This window comes from Gadus morhua, chromosome 13, assembly GCF_902167405.1.
Source record: "Gadus morhua chromosome 13, gadMor3.0, whole genome shotgun sequence".
In the NCBI taxonomy this organism is placed as follows: Eukaryota; Metazoa; Chordata; class Actinopteri; order Gadiformes; family Gadidae; genus Gadus; species Gadus morhua.
The window spans coordinates 10,187,718-10,207,717 of record NC_044060.1 but is presented as its reverse complement, the minus strand read 5'-3'; the positions used below and the strand labels follow the sequence as shown (position 1 = coordinate 10,207,717).

At 43.6% G+C, this 20,000-nt stretch overlaps 1 protein-coding gene across 6 annotated transcripts in view; it reads left to right on the top strand.

The window, feature by feature from the left end:
* ptprt (protein tyrosine phosphatase receptor type T) overlaps positions 1–15,039 on the top strand; it is a 183,457-nt gene extending 168,418 nt beyond the window's left edge. For all 6 annotated transcript variants that reach the window (XM_030375803.1, XM_030375802.1, XM_030375801.1 and 3 more), the window contains 7 exons: positions 731–880; positions 1,948–2,121; positions 2,548–2,679; positions 4,583–4,708; positions 7,666–7,829; positions 13,907–14,042; positions 14,582–15,039. In XM_030375803.1, coding sequence (XP_030231663.1) covers positions 731–880; positions 1,948–2,121; positions 2,548–2,679; positions 4,583–4,708; positions 7,666–7,829; positions 13,907–14,042; positions 14,582–14,635 — 936 coding nt within the window. In that variant the 3' untranslated portion in view covers positions 14,636–15,039. The remainder of the gene's footprint in view (positions 1–730; positions 881–1,947; positions 2,122–2,547; positions 2,680–4,582; positions 4,709–7,665; positions 7,830–13,906; positions 14,043–14,581) is intronic.
* Positions 15,040–20,000: the final 4,961 nt, after the last annotated feature.

Here is a 20,000-nt window from a genome sequence, read left to right as displayed (position 1 = left end):
GTCCACGGTCGACCTGCAGGCATCGCAGAGCAAGAAGCCACCTACCGCCTTTATGTCCTTTCATGACTTGTATCAGAGCCCACTGTGATTCACTTCTCTTTGGATACATTAGTAAACTATGTATTAACATCGAGGCTGCCGATCGTGTGTGTGTGTGCGTGTGTGTGTGTGGGTCATTGCTGAAGCAGACCTGCATGCTGTTTTAATCCCACTCTGTGTGACACAAAGCAATTAATCTTTTAAATACACAGGGGTGTGTGCGTGTGGGTCTGTGTGTCGGCGTGTGCACGTGAATGAGTTTGTGTGTGGTTGTGTGTGGGTCGGTGTGTGCGGTGCATGCGAGAAGTCATTATAGTGGCCTTTTTAAAACTGTCCTCTGGCCACAAGGGCAACAATTAACATGCATGCAAGAGAGAATGGAAGAGAGGGAGAGAGAGGGAGAGAGGCAGAGGGAGAGAGGGAGAGGGAGAGAGAGAGAGAGAGAGAGAGAGAGAGAGAGAGAGAGAGAGAGAGAGAGAGAGAGAGAGAGAGAGAGAGAGAGAGAGAGAGAGAGAGAGAGAGAGAGAGAGAGAGAGAGAGAAATGCCACTGTCCCGTTGTTTAATTGGTTGTTTCATAGCTATCTGATTGGTCGGTGCTGAAACATGCTGTTATCTACAGATGAGCTTTGGGTCCTCCGCTCCCACCCCTAACCAGCTTGTGTGTGCGCATGCACCTGCGTTTGTCTCCAGGAGCAGTATGTGTTTGTGCACGATGCCATCCTGGAGGCGTGTCTGTGTGGGAACACAGCCATCCCAGTGTGTGAGTTCAGAGCTGTCTACTACAACATCAGCAGGCTGGACCCGCAGACCAACTCTAGCCAGGTCAAGGACGAGTTCCAGGTACCCACACACATACACACACATACACACAGATGCATACATACACACACACACACACACAGGCATGCGTACACACACGCACACACTCACGCAGGCATTCAGACACACAAGAAACCATACACACACAAAATAACAAACAGGCATGCATACACACACAAATACACACAGTCATGCAAACACCCACACACAGAGACACACTCACAGACACACACACACACACACACACACACACACACACAGGGTTGCATACACACACACAACAAGACACCCACAGAGACACTAAACCACACAGATACATACACACACACACACACACACACACACACACACACACACACACACACACACACACACACACACACACACACACACACACACAGGCATGCAGAGCAACCAACCATACAAACACATGCAGGCATGCACACATACACACACTCACACACCCACACAGACTCTACAGGAATACAACCACACAGATACATACAATCTCTGGCAAACAACCCCACACATACCAACACACACACACAGTTACACACACAACATTTAACATCAGGGGGCTCACCCCTCAGACCAACTCCAACCAGGTCAAGGACGAGTTCCAGGTGGACACACATACACCCTCATGCACACCCATCCACACACACATGTAGGCACGGACATACACACATATACACACACCTACACGGACACTCCTTCCTCTGTTCCTGTGTGTTGGGTTTTGGACATTCTCTCCCTAAAGGCCCATTGGACTATTCTGATAAACATGAAGTGGTAGTTGCCCTTTACGTCTTTACACCTGGACATGTATCACGGAGGCAACACTTACATTCTACTTCTGTTTTCTCTCTCTCTCTCTCTCTCTCTCTCTCTCTCTCTCTCTCTCTCTCTCTCTCTCTCTCTCTCTCTCTCTCTCTCTCTCTCTCTCTCTCTCTCTCTCTCTCTCTCTCTCTCTCTCTCTCTCTCTCTCTCTCTCTCTCTCTCTCTCTCTCTCTCTCTCTCTCTCTCTCTCTCTCTCTCTCTCTCTCTCTCTCTCTCTCTCTCTCTCTCTCTCTCTCTCTCGTTACCAGACTCTGAACATAGTGACCCCTAGGGTTCGTCCGGAGGACTGCAGTGTAGGTCTGCTCCCCAGGAACCACGACAAGAACCGCAGTATGGACGTCCTGTCTGCAGACCGATGCCTCCCCTTCCTCATATCTGTGGATGGAGAGAGCTCCAACTACATCAACGCTGCCCTCATGGACGTGAGTATTGTCTCTTTCTCTACGCCTTTATTCTCATGCTTAATCCTTCTCCAAATGCTTTATGCACTTACCAAAATAAGGTAAAGTACTTCCTAAACTAACTAGAAAACAAGGTGTAACTCCACTCCTTGCTATTCGTTGTTTACGGCTCTGTGCTGTCTCCACCCAGCAAGAATGCTGAATCTGAGATTCACATCCTTACCGTACAACTGTTATTTACATACACTGTCACTTTAACAACATTAGACTGATCCCAAACCTCCAACGTTTTCAAAATTGTAATTTAGCTAAGATAAGATTTTTAACTGTCAGCCTTTCAATTTTCTAAGTCAATACCAGTAAAACCTAATCCAGACAATAAACAAAAACTGCAGCAGATAATCAAATACAATTGAACTTTTTTCCCATGATCCTCTGCTCCCCCAGAGCCACAAGCAGCCAGCCGCCTTCATCGTTACCCAGCATCCTCTGCCCAACACCACGGCAGACTTCTGGAGGCTGGTGTTTGATTACAACTGCTCCTCCATCGTCATGCTCAACGAGATGGATGCCGCGCAGGTATATGAATCTTAGAACCTCACTTAACGCATTCAATACAATGCAAATATAAAGACATACAATTATATATAAATATATTATAGCCTATAGAGAATATTGAATATAAGTACATACGATGCTGGCTCAACAATATAGACACCGCACACGCAAACACACACACACACACACTCATACACACACAGGATATAATATAATATACATTATATATTCATGGTTGTGTTCTAATAACTACTTATACAGCAACGTGTTCCATTTCAACCGAGTGGCTCAACACTGTAAATGGCTGCTGAAGTGGTGGGTGTTATTCATTCACATTTCTATTTTCAACATGGGGGGGGGGGGAATAAGCTCAAGGCTCCCTCAGTGGGTCACTGAACAAGAGCATGCAGATTCCTGCTGGATGTTTTATGAGCCCTCCTGGTCTCCAAGCAGTGTGCGTTGTGACATCATGAGAGGGCAGGGTCATTGAGGATCGCTACGTTCTACAAATGAAGATGGTTCCCGTGATTAAACTACAATCCCCAGGAGCGGCCAGACAGGAAAGAAGAGTCTGATTGGGATTGCGGGTCACCGAAGCGATGCTTGGGAAGAAGAGCGAAGGCTAGGGGAATGATGGTTTGAAGGAAGACACCACATTGTTCACGATAGTACAACTTTTGTTGTATTAAACAGGCCTTTCATTCTCACCTTGTAGTTTGAGTTCACCTGTTCAGTTTCTTTTATAACAATTAAACAGGGTGTTCCTTTCTCACCAAACCTTTGGTTTGGGCATTTATTCTGGTCACCCATAACGCTGCAGGGTATACATCGCTAGTAATCAGGCACGATGGCCCTGAAGCTAATGCACATGCTCAGAATTTGGAGCAGATGTGGGCACCACAGTCGGCCAATAGGAGTTGCTTGCCGTACCCAGGAGGAGGGACTAAGGGTTTTTGTTATATATTAGGAGTCTGACTCAACAAGTTGGGACACGCAAGCATATCAATATTAAAGAAAGCGTGTTGCATTATACCTAGATGCTGGCTCTTTTTTACGGGGCTTTATTTGTTGGCGGAAAAGGATTTAATGAAGAATGAGCGTGGAGTTGGCGGGGGCGCTGCTTGGTGTCGATTCAGTGGAAGTCCTCGCCAAATTCTCCTGTAATTATTTCCAAAGCGGTGACTCATTCTTCAGCCTCCGGTTTGTGTGCAAACAGCTGGAAAAACCTTCGGAGACAGCGTGCAAAAGTAAAAAACTGGGGAAAATTGTAGTAATGTGAGGTCAAAGCACCGCATCTTCCTGATGAAAGGTGTGAGTTACTCGGGTGAAAACATGTTCTCATTATTAAGGCTTCTGTTTTTCTTTGTTGTGTTTTCAAAGACAGGCAGTATGAGTATTAAACACCTCTACCTTCTCTCTCACTCTCTGTGTCTCTTGCTGTCACTCTCTCTGCTCCCTCTCTTTCCCTCCCTCTTTCACCCCTCTCCTTGGAATATTATATTTCTCTCTCTCTCTCTCTCTCTCTCTCTCTCTCTCTCTCTCTCTCTCTCTCTCTCTCTCTCTCTCTCTCTCCCTCTCTCCCTCTCCTCTCTCTCTCTCTCTCTCTCTCTCTCTCTCTCTCTCTCTCTCTCTCTCTCTCTCTCTCTCTCTCTCTCTCTCTCTCTCCTCTCTCTCCCTCTCTCTCCCCTCTCTCTCTCTCTCTCTCTCTCTCTCTCTCTCTCTCTCTCTCTCTCTCTCTCTCTCTCTCTCTCCCTCTCTCCCTCTCTCCCTCTTCCCTCTCTCTCCCTCACTCTCTCTCTCTCTCTCTCTCTCTCTCTCTCTCTCTCTCTCTCTCTCTCTCTCTCTCTCTCTCTCTCTCTCTCTCTCTCTCTCCACATCCCTCCCTTTCTCTCCTCCCCCCCTTCCCTCCCCTCCCTCTCTCTAGTTGTGTATGCAGTACTGGCCGGAGAAGAGTTCCTGTTGCTACGGCCCCGTCCAGGTTGAGTTCATCTCTGCAGACATCGACGATGACATCATCAACCGGATCTTCAGGATCTGCAACATGGCGCGGGTACGACCCACCCCGTAACACACACGCGTACCTATATATTCACCTTCACACGCCTAATCTTAACCAACTACAGCCTCAAACGCACCCTCTCTCATTCCCCTTTACACAGGCCTAACGCATTCTTTAATTCACTTTAAAGGTATATATGTAACTTTCCCCCATTCAAAGATCTCGACTTATGTTACACATTGTTACACAACGACTTATGTCACACATTTTGTTGAGTCGTTTTGTTACCTTGCCTGTCCAAATCCGTCATACACCCTTCACCCCCTAACTTCAGGTAAAAATGGGAAACAAGTGTCCAGCACAGACATTATTTATAGACTAGCCTTTTACGATGTGCTACCATGACAAGTGGCTAATGCCAGCTACAAAGTTAATGTGTATGGTAACGTTCTAACTACAACACCATTCAACACACTCATGAAGTTATTTTCAATATGATTGTTTTCACCACGGATTACAGTGTTGGGCTACCCCATGAGTTAATTTGGCAAATAGGCTTTACTGCTACTGTATGGGAAGTTGACTCATTTAATGGTAAGATAGAGAGTTAACGCTAACGATAGCTAAGCTAGCATACTTGTGACTATTTCAATAGAATGAAATGGTATGATTTGATTTTAAGTGACTAAACATAACAAGAATAAAATTCACAGCGTCATCAAACTTCTTATTTTGTTATTGTTGTGATTGAGAGACCCCTAGCGGGAGAAATTACATCTTTAAAACACATTAAACTCCATCACAAAAAACACACACCTAAAATACACACACATTCTGACACAGGCACACTAACACACTTGAACACAACCCATAAACCCTTCTGTATGACCCACACCCCCCCAAACATCAACACTCCTTCACATTAAAAGCGTGAGTGACTTCAGTATCAGCATCATTACCTATTCCCCTCCACATTTTATTCCATTTTACCTGATGAGATGTTTTGTCACTCCTCTCCCCTGTCTACATTTCAGCCTCCACCTTTCTTATCCCATCCTCTCTTTTCTTTCCCCTCTCCTCTCTCCTTCTTTTCGGCTCCTTATTCTCTTAGTGCTCTGTTTACTCCCTGGGACACACACACACACACACACACACAAACACCCACACACACACACACACACACACACACACACACACACACACACACACACACACACACACACACACACACATACACACGTCTCCACTCTTGCGTGAAATAGCTCATATCATCACCCCCCCCCCTCCCCCCCTCCCGACACACACACACACACACACTTAATCACCTGGCCCATGCTGCTCCACATGTTGAGAGAGAGAGAGAAAGAGAGGGAGGATAATAGCACAGGAGGTTAGGGAAGTGCCTTTATCGTGTGTGCGTGTTTCCTTTGTTTTTGTGTGTGAGTGCATTTGTGTATGTAGACTTTGTGTTTATAAGTGTGTGTGTGTGTGTGTGTGTACGTGTATGTTGTCTGTGTGTGTGTGTGTGTGTGTGTGTGTGTGTGTGTGTGTGTGTGTGTGTGTGTGTGTGTGTGTGTGTTTCTGTCTGTGTGCGTGTATGTGTGTGTGTGGGGGAGGGGTTGTTTCTCTGTGTGTGTGTGTGTGTGTGTGTGTGTGTGCGTGTGTGTGTGTGTGTGTGTGTGTGTGTGTGTGTGTGTGTGTGTGTGTGTGTGTGTGTGTGTGTGTGTGTGTGTGTGTGTGCCTTGCTCTCTATGGAGCACCCTTACCCCAGATCAGCCAATCAGAGCCTGGCTGGGAGTGTTTTACAAAATGGAGGCTGGATCCCTCAAACAAGTGCAGGTCCAATACGATCTTCTGGCTGCTGCTTTAAACCCAACAATGAGACCTTCATATGGTTGTTTCTCAAGGTCTTAAAAAAATAAAAAACAAAGAGAAAGGTAGATCCAACAATGCAAATTTTTATCTTCAAATACTGAATATGAAATAAGAAATAGAGAAAGTACAAATAAACCTGATTTTGGAATTAAGATTAAGCAATGTAGCTTTTAATAAAATGCTGAATAATTTATTAAGGAAAGATAGAAATGGTAAATAAACAGTTTTTTTAGGTTTGCATATAATATTTGACAAAATATTTAATGTCCCTTGTCACCTCATTCCAAACGGGGACATTTGATTAGAAATGTAAAATATATGTAGTTATTAGTCATCCATCAAGTTTGCTGAAGAAAATATTTTATTTACAATGATTACCGGTAAATGCAGTTTTAAGATTTTCCAGTATTGACCGGCCCTGGCCATAATATAGTTTTATCTGTCCAACAGGGTCTTTCTTCTGGGCAAACAAGTGTCATACTGCTTTGATTCGGCCTTCTGTATTTTCCCTGACAGTTTGATCAAATATAATTTCATTCAATACCATTTTTCCAAGCGAATGCACAAAGCGGGCCGACTATTAACGGTGTGGACAAAGTGGTTCAGCCAGGAAAAAGGCATTGAACATTGTGCTAACCCCATTTTAACATAGTTGTCGCTCATGCACAAATGATGGGTCTGCTATGTGTTGGGCACAGGTTAATGTCACTAGGCTCGTATCATGCCCTGGTACATGAAAGTAACACACTAATAATTGCTGTTATGAGTGACCTGTGGACACCTCTGTGAAATATGTCAGCCGTTTATTTTTTCATATTATGTAATGTGTGAGACCGGGGAAAAATAACCTATACATTTGTGATGGTCAAGCTTATGATAAGCAGCATTGGTTTATTAGTTGTGATCAACAGCATTTCTAATCCTAGATATCTAGCATGAATAACATCCAGCTACGGATATTGGCTTTTTTTAATATGCATGTATCTACAGATTGACTCGAAAACATTTGTTATCACTTTAACTATGCACACTGGATACAAAAAGCAGCGATACAAACCTAAGCTGAAGAAGATTAGAGATATGGGCGACTGGGGCCTTAAATATGAAATGTTTTATTCTCATTCCTCCGACAGCCTCAAGATGGCTATCGCCTGGTCCAGCACTTTCAGTTCATTGGCTGGCCAGCCTACAGGGACACGCCCCTTTCCAAGAGATCTATCCTCCAATTGGTCAGGAGGCTGTCCAAGTGGCAGGAACAGTATGATGGAGGGGATGGACGAACAGTCGTTCACTGTCTGTAAGTAAATACACATACATACATACACCAACCCACCCACCCACACACACACACGCACCCACGGTCACACACACGCACGCACATGCATTTAAATATACACACATACCTACACGTGCTCACATACACTATATACCCTTAAACAAACACACACACATGTTACACGCACATACACACACACACACACACACACACCCACGCATACTTACACACACACCTACTTACACACACACATACTTACACACACACAATTATACACATAGACATGTATGCACAAAAATACCAAACACACACACATACTAACAAACACATGCAGTACATGCATACACATCCACATACATACACAAACACGCACACACGTCGTAGTTTGGCTTCAGCCTTGTAGTTTGATGCGGAGTAGTATTTTGGCCAAAGCGTTGTAGATGGTTGCAGAGTTGCATGTGGGCTGCAGTGTTGTAGTTTGGTCGCAGTGTTGTATCTTGGCCACAGTTTCTGTAGATTGGTAACGTGTTGTATCTTGGCTGCAGCGTTGTAGTTTGGTTGCGGTGTTGCATGTGGGCTACAGTGTTGTCGTTTGGTCGCAGTGTTGTATCTTGGCCACAGCGTTGTAGATTGGTAACGGTGTTGTATCTTGGCTGCAGTGCAAGCACTACACCCACACACACACACACATGTTTTCATTTGACGATTTATTTTATAATATATATTAAACATTTAACAATGTATTTTATATGTATCTGATATTTGATATGAGATTGTTTTGTGAATAAATATATACACTATCAATGCCCTCCTGAAAACAAAAGGGTTACAGAATAATAAGTAAAGTGGGCCCAAACTCTGGGCCCCACAAACATCTTTCACGCGAGGATAGAGAAACCCCTACAGTGAGCCTCCAGTGACAAATATGCTGTGTTCCAGTCGCATGTGTGTGCTGGTCCCCAGAGAAATGATATGAGATACACTTAAGAATGATGCAGTACCCCTATGTTCTTTGAAGAGAATGCATACACAACACACACATATGTGGATGCACACACGGAACACACTCTCACAAACACACACCTGTTCGGTGATGTATTTGCTGCGGTGTGTGGTATATTGTTTTTATGCATCCTCTATCTCTGCTAGTCCACACCATCCGTCACACACACACACACACACACACACACACACACACACACACACACACACACACACACACACACACACACACACACACACACACACACACACACACACACACACACACACACAACATTTAACCTCTCGGCACCTCACAGGTAAGAACCTACACCCTGTTGGCTGATAGCACTGCAGGCTAACGGTTAGCTGGATACTTTCTCAGGCTAACCGCTGGATAGCATGGCAAGCTAGCTGCAACTGATGCTTAACTTAAACACAAACACACATACACCTACAAACACACATTTACACACACACACAAACACACCTTTGATGTGATATATTTGCTGCAGGATGTGGTATACAGTTTCTAGGTATCATATATCGCTGTTATCGCTGCATAATAAAGACACACAATGCACCCTCATGCACCTATTGAAACACACACGCACAGACATACACACGCACATTTACACACTCACAAGCACATTTATACATATACGCAGTCACGCGCACAACATGGTTACACTCACAATCTCACTTTCCAAAATTGCCTGAAGCACTTCACTGGTGCTTATCCAATCAGCTTCCTGTGTCAGAGCTCATTGAGCCAATCAGAATTGGTATTGATTTGTTTCCTTTGGGTCTGAAACTGCAGAAACTACACTGAAAGTTACACCATGGAAACCCTAGCAACATAGGCAGGTGTGGCACACATAGGCTGTGGTGCAGACGCATTCAAATGATGTTCAATGCAATAATGTGGTAATGTGGTATGCATTGGACAGCACCTTGCTAAGGTTGCTAAGGTTGCTAAGTGAATAGAAGAACCTGTTGGTTCTTCTATTCACTCTTACTATATATACACTTTAAACCATTTCTGCTGGTCGGGATTAGCACAGCTCTGATATTATTTGTCGGGGCGTTGTAGTTTGGTTGCGGTGTTGTAGTTTGGTTGAGGTGTAGTATTTTGGTTGCAGCGTTGAAGTATGGTTGCCGTGTAGTATTTTGGCCACAGCGTTGAAGTTTGGTTGCAGCGTCGTAGTTTGGCTGCAGCCTTGTAGTTTGATGCGGAGTAGTATTTTGGCCAAAGCGTTGTAGATGGTTGCGGAGTTGCATGTGGGCTGCAGTGTTGTAGTTTGGTCGCAGTGTTGTATCTTGGCCACAGTTTCTGTAGATTGGTAACGTGTTGTATCTTGGCTGCAGCGTTGTAGTTTGGTTGCGGTGTTGCATGTGGGCTACAGTGTTGTCGTTTGGTCGCAGTGTTGTATCTTGGCCACAGCGTTGTAGATTGGTAACGGTGTTGTATCTTGGCTGCAGTGCAAGGTAGCAGTGATGCATTCTGACAACAAACCTCTGCTGGCTCACTAATGGCCCTGGCGGCTTTGGACACAAGGGCTTAACTTATCCACCCATCCACAGCTCTCAAATCACTGTTCTAAAACTGTGGCATCTTGTAGAGTCACAAACTAGCTACCTATTTGCGGCACTGTCTCTCTTTCTCTCTCGTCTCCAGCAGTTCATCAGCTCATTGCTGTGAGGTCATTGATCAATACAGCTGAACTCACCCCTGAGGAGAATATCACTGGACCAGAGAATGAGGGGCCTGTGTTACAAAAATACTGGATGCATGAAATTGAAAAATAAATAAAACATCTTTATAAAGTTCACTGATGGACAAGACAACTTCACTTCCTTCACAACGGTGTTTCCTCATCATATTCTGTCTCTCTCTCTCTGGTATGAGATGGTTGTAGTGCTCTCACGGAGAGGTTATGGTTGTGAGCTTAGGAAATAACTGCTATTAGGTATTAGTTTGTTGATCGTAAAGTCCCAGCCCTTCAAGACAGGAGGATAAAGACCTTCCTTTAACGAAAATACCTTGTAAATTCTGGGACTTTCATATCTGGCCAAAAATATGTGTGAACTGTGTGTGAATAGGTTTGCTCAGACAATCATCACTCTTAAGATCCCATTTCTGCAACCTCAAGGAATGAATTCCCTCTCTAACCAATACAGACAGAGCTGCTCTGGTGGAGTAATCAGATTGTCTAGTAAACTTTAAATGGGTGTTTACATGCGTATAAAAAGCAAGGATAAGATAATCTCAAGATAATCATACCTCTTTTATCGGGGACTACGTTTTAACGATTAAACATTCCTCTTCTTGGGTTTAACCTGCCGGCTTGTCGGCAGTAATTTAATCCTCTGCGCGGCTAAAAGCAGGTGAAATGTTGGCGATAGGGACATGCTCCATCTGCTCCCAGCTAGCGACCGCTCCCAGAGATAATCAGACCCCCTCATCGATCCAAGAGACTCCGTAATACCAGAGATAAGGAGGAACATGATGGTCTGATCAATACGTGATGAGAATAGCTTGTTTTTTTACTTCCCCTCTTCCTCCTGAAGGTTACAGGGGGATGGTCTTTAATACACACTTCTTGTCTGATTAGCCTCTGCATTGGAACGATTAGACACATACAGGGGCCATTATACAGTACAGGGGCCAATATACAATACAGGGAACACTAAACAGTACAGGGAACATTATAAAGTACAGGGAACATGATACAATACAGGGACCACTATAGAGTACAGGGAACACTATATAATACAGGGAACACTATATAATACAGGGAACACTAAACAGTACAGGTAACACTATACAATACAGGGAACACTATACAATACAGTGAACACTATAGAATACAGGGATCACTAAACAGTGCAGGTAACACTATAAAGTACAGGGAACACTATACAATACAGGGGCCCCTATATAATACAGAGAACACTGTACAGTACAGGGAACACTATACAATAATAATAATAATAATAATAATAATAATAATAATCAAATGTATTTATATACAGGGGCCACTAAGTAGTACAAGGAACCCTATAGGATACAGGGGCCATTTTACGGTACATGGGAAACTATACAATACAGGGAACACTATACAATACAGGGCCAACCATACAACGCAGAGGCAACTTACTATAAAACTGTCAAGATGCTTTCCCTAACCAGAGACCTAACCCATCTCTATCCTTATACCAAAATAACCATATCTTACCCAATAGTTAAATTTAATCATTTCTAAACGTACACCTGAACCAAAGAATCTCTAACCTATTACCTGATCCCAATCATCACCAACGTACTAGCTGTACTTCCAGCTTTGTCATATTTATACCTTATAAAAACTTAGTTAAAAAATGTCTTACCTAATACAGAACCTGTCTGGCTGTGATATATGATCAAAGAAAATGTTCTAACAACTTTATATGTGGATACATTTTCCGGGTCTATTCAGCTATTATGAATACATAAATTATGATTATCCCTTGTTTAACATAAGAATACATTTGGTCTGGCTGGCAATTTCCATCTGTAATTGACAGAACCCAGTTCATTCTGGTCGCCTAGCAACCATGTGAACCATTCTTCTGTATGAAGCTACAAGTTTAGCCCACATTTTGAAAGACCCATTAGCTAACATAAATACCCTCCAGCATACATAAAGGTATTGCGTTATTCAGATTTAGATCCGCATCAGTCATTTATCACCTTTAGAAGCTTGAAATGGTGTATTTACTCTAAAGTCTTCCTCCTGTGTCCACTTAAATGCCACCATCTCCCAAGTGTTACTCATGAATGCAACGTTTCACGTTAAACTAAACATTTAACACGTTTAACAACATGCCATTGGTCCAATTTGCAGGGGACTAAATAGTATCAACACAACAGCGATCTTGTTAACTTGAGCACAGGAAACCGTTTGTTTAAGGCAAAGAAAAATGGCATAATATACTTTTTGAATGTTGAGAGAAAGAAGTATAAATTGCTGAGGTTTTTCAAGGTAAAGACGTTAACATTGGGGAAGCTGTGAAGGAAGGAGGACAGCTGTCATTTTGCATACCTCCCCGTCTCAGTTTTTGTTGTAACCATCTCTCTCCCGCATCAAACTTCTCTTCCTGTCTCTCTCTCTGCCAGCTCTCTCTCAGGGTCCCTCATTCATCATTCTTCAGATGTTTCCTTCTTTTACTCTTCCTTGTCTTCACCATGTCTTTCCTCTCATTTTTGTCTTTCTTTTTATTTATTTATTGCTAAACTCGATGATGACAAAGTTGCTGGGGCTGGTGGTGGCGGTGGTGTTGGTGGTGGTGTTGGTGGTGGTGTTGGTGGTGGTGACGGTGGTGGTGGTGGTGGTGGCGGTGGTAGGGTTGGCGGAGAAGGTGGGTGGTGGTGGTGGTGGTTGCGGGGTTGGAGGAGAAGGTGGGTGGTGGAGGCGGTGGAGGCGGTGGAGGCGGTGGAGGCGGTGGAGGCGGTGGAGGCGGCGGCGGTGATGGTGATGGTGGGGGCGGTGTTGGGGAGATGACCTTATTAGAATTGGTGTTAATGGTGCTCATGGTGATGCTGGTATTGGTGATGAAGTAGGTATGGTGGTCATGAGGGGGTGGTGGAGGTAATGGTGGTGTTGTTGAATGTGAGGATAGTGGTTGTGATAGTGGAGGTGTTGATGACAGTGGGGGTGATGGTGCTGGTGAAGGTGAGATGGTGCTGGTGATGCTGGGGAAATGCTGTTGTTGCTGGTGGACTTGATGGTTATGGTAGTTTTGACGTTGGTAATGACACATGTCAGACATAGAGACTCCATTTATTAAAGTAACAGCCGACGCATCACAGTGACTGTATTGTACCAAGGTGTGTCAATATCCCCGCCTTCCACATCAGTTCCACCGACAGGCCCAGCACACCAATTTGGAATCTGTTTTGAAAATACTGGGGCCTTGATTCTCTGTGCCTTTCTGTTTGACGGCAAATGACGTCAAACAGAAGGTGTGTCGAGTTGGTGAGGTAAAGTGTATCTGTGTTCCGTTAGAAGTGAGTAAAAACTCTAAGTCTCTCCCTCTCTCTCTCGCTCTCCCTCCCTCTCTCTCTCCCTCTCTAGCACGGGCGGGGGGCGTTCCGGGACCTTCTGTGCCGTGTGCAGCATCAGTGAGATGATCCGGCAGCAGAACATTGTGGACGTCTTCCACACCGTGAAGACCCTGAGGAACAACAAGACCAACATGGTGGAGTCCATGGTCAGCCGACACACACGCAGCATATACGCCCACGCTCATGTTGTATACAAGCAAACACAAACACTATATACAAAGGAATACCCAATGTATACACATACATGTTATATATACACACACACACACACACACACACACACACACACACACACACACACACACACACACACACACTATATATACAAACACACTACAGACACAAACATTTTACACATACACATACATGTGATAAAATCACACACACTATTTAAAAACCCGTACTGTATACACATACATCTTATATGCACACACACACACATACACACTATTTATTAACACACACTGTACACATACAAGTTATAAACACACATACACACACATACACAAACTCTTTGTAAACAAAAAACAAAATGTATACGCACACTCACATTGTAGTTGCACACACATAAACACACTCAAACACATTCACACGTAAACACATTACACTCATACTCTTGAACCCATAACAGTTTCTTTTTTTCTTGACTTTAAATTTGCTTTTGGTTGTTTCTGTGCCTTCACAGGAGCAGTACAAGTTCTGCTATGAGGTCGCCCTGGAAGCACTCAGCTCCTTCTGATTGCCTCCTCCCCCCTCGCCAAATTCACCTGATTGGCCATCGATGCTGCCTGTCAAACTCAATACTGGGACGTAGGAAGCGGAATTATGCTTCCTGTTGACTCAGAACCAGCCTGTGTGTGTGTGTGTGTGTGTGTGTGTGTGTGTGTGTGTGTGTGTGTGTGTGTGTGTGTGTGTGTGTGTGTGTGTGTGTGTGTGTGTGTGTGTGTGTGTGTGTGTGTGTGTGTGTGCGTCCGAGAGTGTTCATGTGAGGGCATGCTTGTGATCCTTGCATACATTACTGTGTGTATTTGTGTGCACGTATGTGCACGTAAAAATTCGCCCAAAACCTTGGACAAAATATAAAAAAGGACACTACTCATAAACACGTGTGTGTGTGTGTGTGTGTGTGTGTGTGTGTGTGTGTGTGTGTGTGTGTGTGTGTGTGTGTGTGTGTGTGTGTGTGTGTGTGTGTGTGTGTGTGTGTGTGTGTGTATATGTGTGTGTGGGCGGGGGGGGGAGTGGGGGGGTGGGCACCCTGCATACCGAGGACTTTACTTGCTTGTACAAAGTAAACTGAAAGACATAAAAAATGTTATCGTGTAAAAAAAATACCTAAACAACAAAAAAAGCTAAAAACCCAGATGTTGAAAAGCCTCTTTTTCTTGTACTCTGTCCTCTGCTGGGCTGTGTTGTGGCTTTTGTACAGTATTTTCTTTTTAGATATATTCTACGCCTTGAATGTTGTTTCCCTGCAAAGGTTGAGTGTACACTGCAAGATTACACAAAAACGTCCCGTCTGATAAGCTGTTACCTCTTCTGGCTAAAATCTAAGCTAACACTGTTAGCTTAGGCTGCTAGCTCACGCTGTTGGCCAATCGCTATAATGTTGTTTATTTATGCTCTGTTTCCAGTATTTTTGCTTCGTGTTGAATTTCCCGTTACTCAAGTATTTTCTGCAAATTATTTTATCATAGAAGCATATGTATTTATTTATTAAAAAAGCAGGCAAGATTAACGCTGGCGGCAAAAATAAATGATTTATGAGAACAAAAGGGTTTGAAGAGGCGTTCTGCGTTGACATCACTGGCTGCAGCTCAATATGAAAATAGGACCTTATGTTATATGTTGATTGTAATATGTGTCGTTAATCCAACCTGCAGCACAGCAACATTTCGATTCGCTCTTGTGGGGTTTTTTTTACACATTACGCAACCAACAATAATTTCTAATTTCAGCTTCATAAAAATATAGTACTTATTTACATGTGTACATGTAAATTACAGTAAATCACAAAAATATGTCTACAAATATGTTCAAAACACTTTTCATTTTCAACAAGTCCTCAAAAGCCAACCTCAGAAAGAATTTTGCATTTTAAACTAATGATAATTTACTAATGGTAAATGATCTAACAGCCAGATGATGTTATTGAAATCTTGCAGCGTGCAAACACCACTTCTGTAAATAAGATTAGACAACCACAGTCAAACAAACGAACACCCAGACTCAAACCCATCGCTAAAGCTTCTCACCCCAAAATGTTCTTACAGAAGAAGTGTCTTTCAACTGTACATGTTTTCTTGTATTGTTTTCAACAGTCTGCTTCAGTTTTAGTTCCTTGCTAACTGTATGGTATTAGCATGGTAAAACATGTTGTGTTGTTGATCGTGTCTTTACAAAATAACTTGTTGGCTTTGAGGCTTTCTTTGAGATGTTTTGAATGAGAGAGTGAGACAGAGAGAGGAGAACAAAGAAGGGAGATGGGAATGGAGAGGGTAGGCGTCTAGCTCAGAGGGAACCACACCCATCGATCGGTCTCTTTGGTTCATCATCACCTTTTAGAAAGTTATTCTGCAGAGCTCCCTGTGCCACCTGCCATTACGACTGAAGAACATCATCTATAATAATAAATACAAGGGGCCCCTTTTGATGTGTTGTTGAGGTAAGGTTGAAGGTTGAGAGGAAGTGGTCATCCGCTGACCACGATGTTCTCCTCAACTTCAAGATGGGAATGAAGAGCTCCTGTTGAAGGCAGGAGGAGGAGGAGCTTGTCAATGAGGAGCCAAATACAGGCTGTAAGCGAGGGGGGAGAGAGACAGATTGGGAGAGAGAGAGCGAGAGAGAGGGACAAAGGTAGAGGGAGAGATAAGAGAGACAGAAGGAGATGGAGAGGGACGGATTGAGAGACATAAGAGCAGAGAGGGAGAAAGGGAGAGATATTATTTGGGATAAAGATACAGCTGATCACAGTAACACCCTTCCAGTTGTGTTGGAGTGAATCTGTATGTCCCAGTCCCCTCCTGATAATGAAGACAGATGGTCACATGTGCTGTGACACACTGCCATCCGTCTCAGCTTCCTTATGCCTTTTCTTTATTCTTTTACTTTTTTTTAATGAACACTTTAGCTATGTATTTTACAAGGTTTTCATGATGTAAACAGAAATTTAATATTATTATTGTTGCTATTATTTATTTTTGATACTTCAACAATGTTTAATGGGGGATTTTGTTCCGTCCGCCACAACGTCAGAAATCGAGGTTCAGGATCTTTTACAGAGCGATCGAAGGACAGTTCCACAAAATAATTCAGTTTATCTGCATAACGCGTAATCACATTATTTCTACCTAAGGAGAAAGCTGAAACGGAACTCTTTCGAACCTTGGTTTAAGGAGGCCAATCGTTCCACCTTGGAACAAAAGAGTGTCATCTCAATAGGAGGACAAGGACAACGTGGACAGTAGTGGTGGTCTGTCCCTGGTTCATCCTGGTGTCAGAGCAGTTGTCGATACTCCTTCAACATCCCGTCCATCACCTTGCTAATCGACCACAGCCTTCGTCCCATGATTTCATTTGTATATAACCTTCCAGAGGTTGGGGGTGCAACGTTACGGTCGATCCAAAGGCGTTCTGTTGTGGTTTGGGTTTCCCTGTGCCGTTGTCCTTGTTATTGAGGTCTCAGCCAGGGCTTATAACTGAACTATCGTAATCGCAGTAACTCATTTAAGGAAAGACTTTGTGATTGCCTAAAGGAATATTTCTTATTTTTTTCTTCAAATATTAAGCTTTATTTCATAGCGTTTTGATACCTGTTGTTCATTCATACATTTTGTGCTTTTTTTTCTGGACTTTGCTCTTTACTTTGATATAATAACGATGGTTCTAAATATTATTATATTATTATTATTATCATTATTATTAATGTCTCGCAAAATGATTTAGTTCTGGTGATGCCATTATCATTGGTTGTTTTGTTGTTTGAAATGTGGTTAAATTGAAATAAAGGGACCAAAATGTTGAATCTGAATTGAATCTCCTTTTTATGGTGGAGAAAACTTTGACCTGGTGTCAAATGCCTGCCCTCCCCTACACTGTACACAGACAGACCGACAGATAGACAATAAAGAATATCGAGCAAGCGACACAGTTCTGCTCCAGAAGAATAGTTTTTCCTCTGCCTCTCCCTAATCGATGAGCAGTGTGATGGCCTCGTCCTTTATTTAGCCGCATGGTGTGCCAGGAGCTGCTCCATATGCATGGGTTCTTTTCAGCATAGGCACCAAGGACAGGACCTGTAGCCCAGCATTAGCTTGATCAATCAGCCTGACCAGCAACATTCCCTCTGGTCCTGCTTGCTGTCAGACCTGCTGCACATAACCCCCCCCCCCCCCACACACACACACACACTTACACATATAGACACACTAATATATACGCACACATATAAACACAGAGACACATACACACAAGCACCCACATACAGTACATACCACACCCACCCACATACACACACCAAGAACACACAAATGTCTCTGAGGCACACACCGTGTCTCACAGGACAACGGTGTGGAGCCCATGTCAATATGTATCATTTGATTTGTACTTGTCTTCCTCTGTCCTCTCTCTCTCCCCCTTCCTCCCTCCCCCCCCTCATCCCCTCCCTTTATGTCATCCTATTTCAGAAATTAGTTTGTAATGAGTTTGAAAATTGGCCCATTTCATTTGCTCTCAGTGAAATGTCATTCTCTGAGGGAGGGGTGTGCGGGGGGGTTCACGGTAATAGATTTATTCCACTCTAACAAGGTTATTAATGTATTTTCTGCAAGAAAACTTGTAACAAGGTTATTAGGTGTGCACAGCTATCGCTCTAAAAGGCAGGGGGAGGGGGGACAGAGAGAGAGAGGGGAAGGGAGGGAGGGAGTAAGACAGAGAGAAGCTGACAAAGAGAGAGAAAGGTAGACAGAGAGAGCGAGAGAGAAAACATATATTTATTCACACTGGTGATCTGGTAGCTACACTGCATACTGCATTAGTACTTAATGGCCCTGTGCCTTTATACTGCATTAGTACTGCATGCAATGGTGATATAAGTACTTTATGTACTTATACTGCATTAGTGCTGTATACAAGAAGTAGATATGATGCAACAGTTATTAAGACTTCATGTGGGAGTAAAATCCTGTTGTTTGTGTGGCTACCCTGTCTAAAGGAAGATATTATGTCCGTATAAACATATTTCCATCCTGTCACTGCTGCATCCATATCAACCATAGCTGTATGAAACGTATTATGTTTCATAAGAAAGATCAATGGCATTACACAGCTATGTTTTATTCCTGCAGAGAGCATAACTGCAGCCAACTATTTTGACAGCTCTTTGGGAAATGACGTCAAACATATTCATTTTTTAAAGGATTTCATATTTTTTTATATATCGATTCATTTTAGGTTCCATGAATTACGCATGAAGGCGTTATTCACAAACAAACACGCGCAAGGGAACACACACACACACACACACACACACACACACACACACACACACACACACACACACACACACACACACACACACACACACACACACACACACAGTTGTGTAGAAATGCAGGAGAAAAATCGGTGACCTCGACAGGAACAATAAACTCATCCGCCTCGCCGTAAATCCTGCTGTGCGCGGGTGTCTCTCGCCCCGCGCGGGAGGCTAACTAGATGCTAAGTCATGCGTAGCCCGGGCTGATATCCATCAGCCTCATCCCTCATTCTGCCCACGCTCGCCCGCTAATGCTAGTGTTAGGCGGGAAATTAAGAGGTATGGGAAATCCCGACCAAAGCCCTGCTGGATTGGACCTCGCTGTCGCAGTGGAGCCTGCGGCATGCATAATGCACCGGGACGCTAGCACAGAGGCTAGCATGTCCTTAAGCGGCTGCGGGGAGATCAGGTTAGCCTGAAGGGAAATGGATGTGTTGGTCGGTCAGCCGAGCCTGGCCAAACAGAGCCCATTGTGCCGAGGAGGGTCAAAAAGTGGAAACAAACACACCTCCCGCTTCGTCTTATGTTCTTTATTTATGTAGGCCTATTTGTATCAGTGCGTAACACTTTA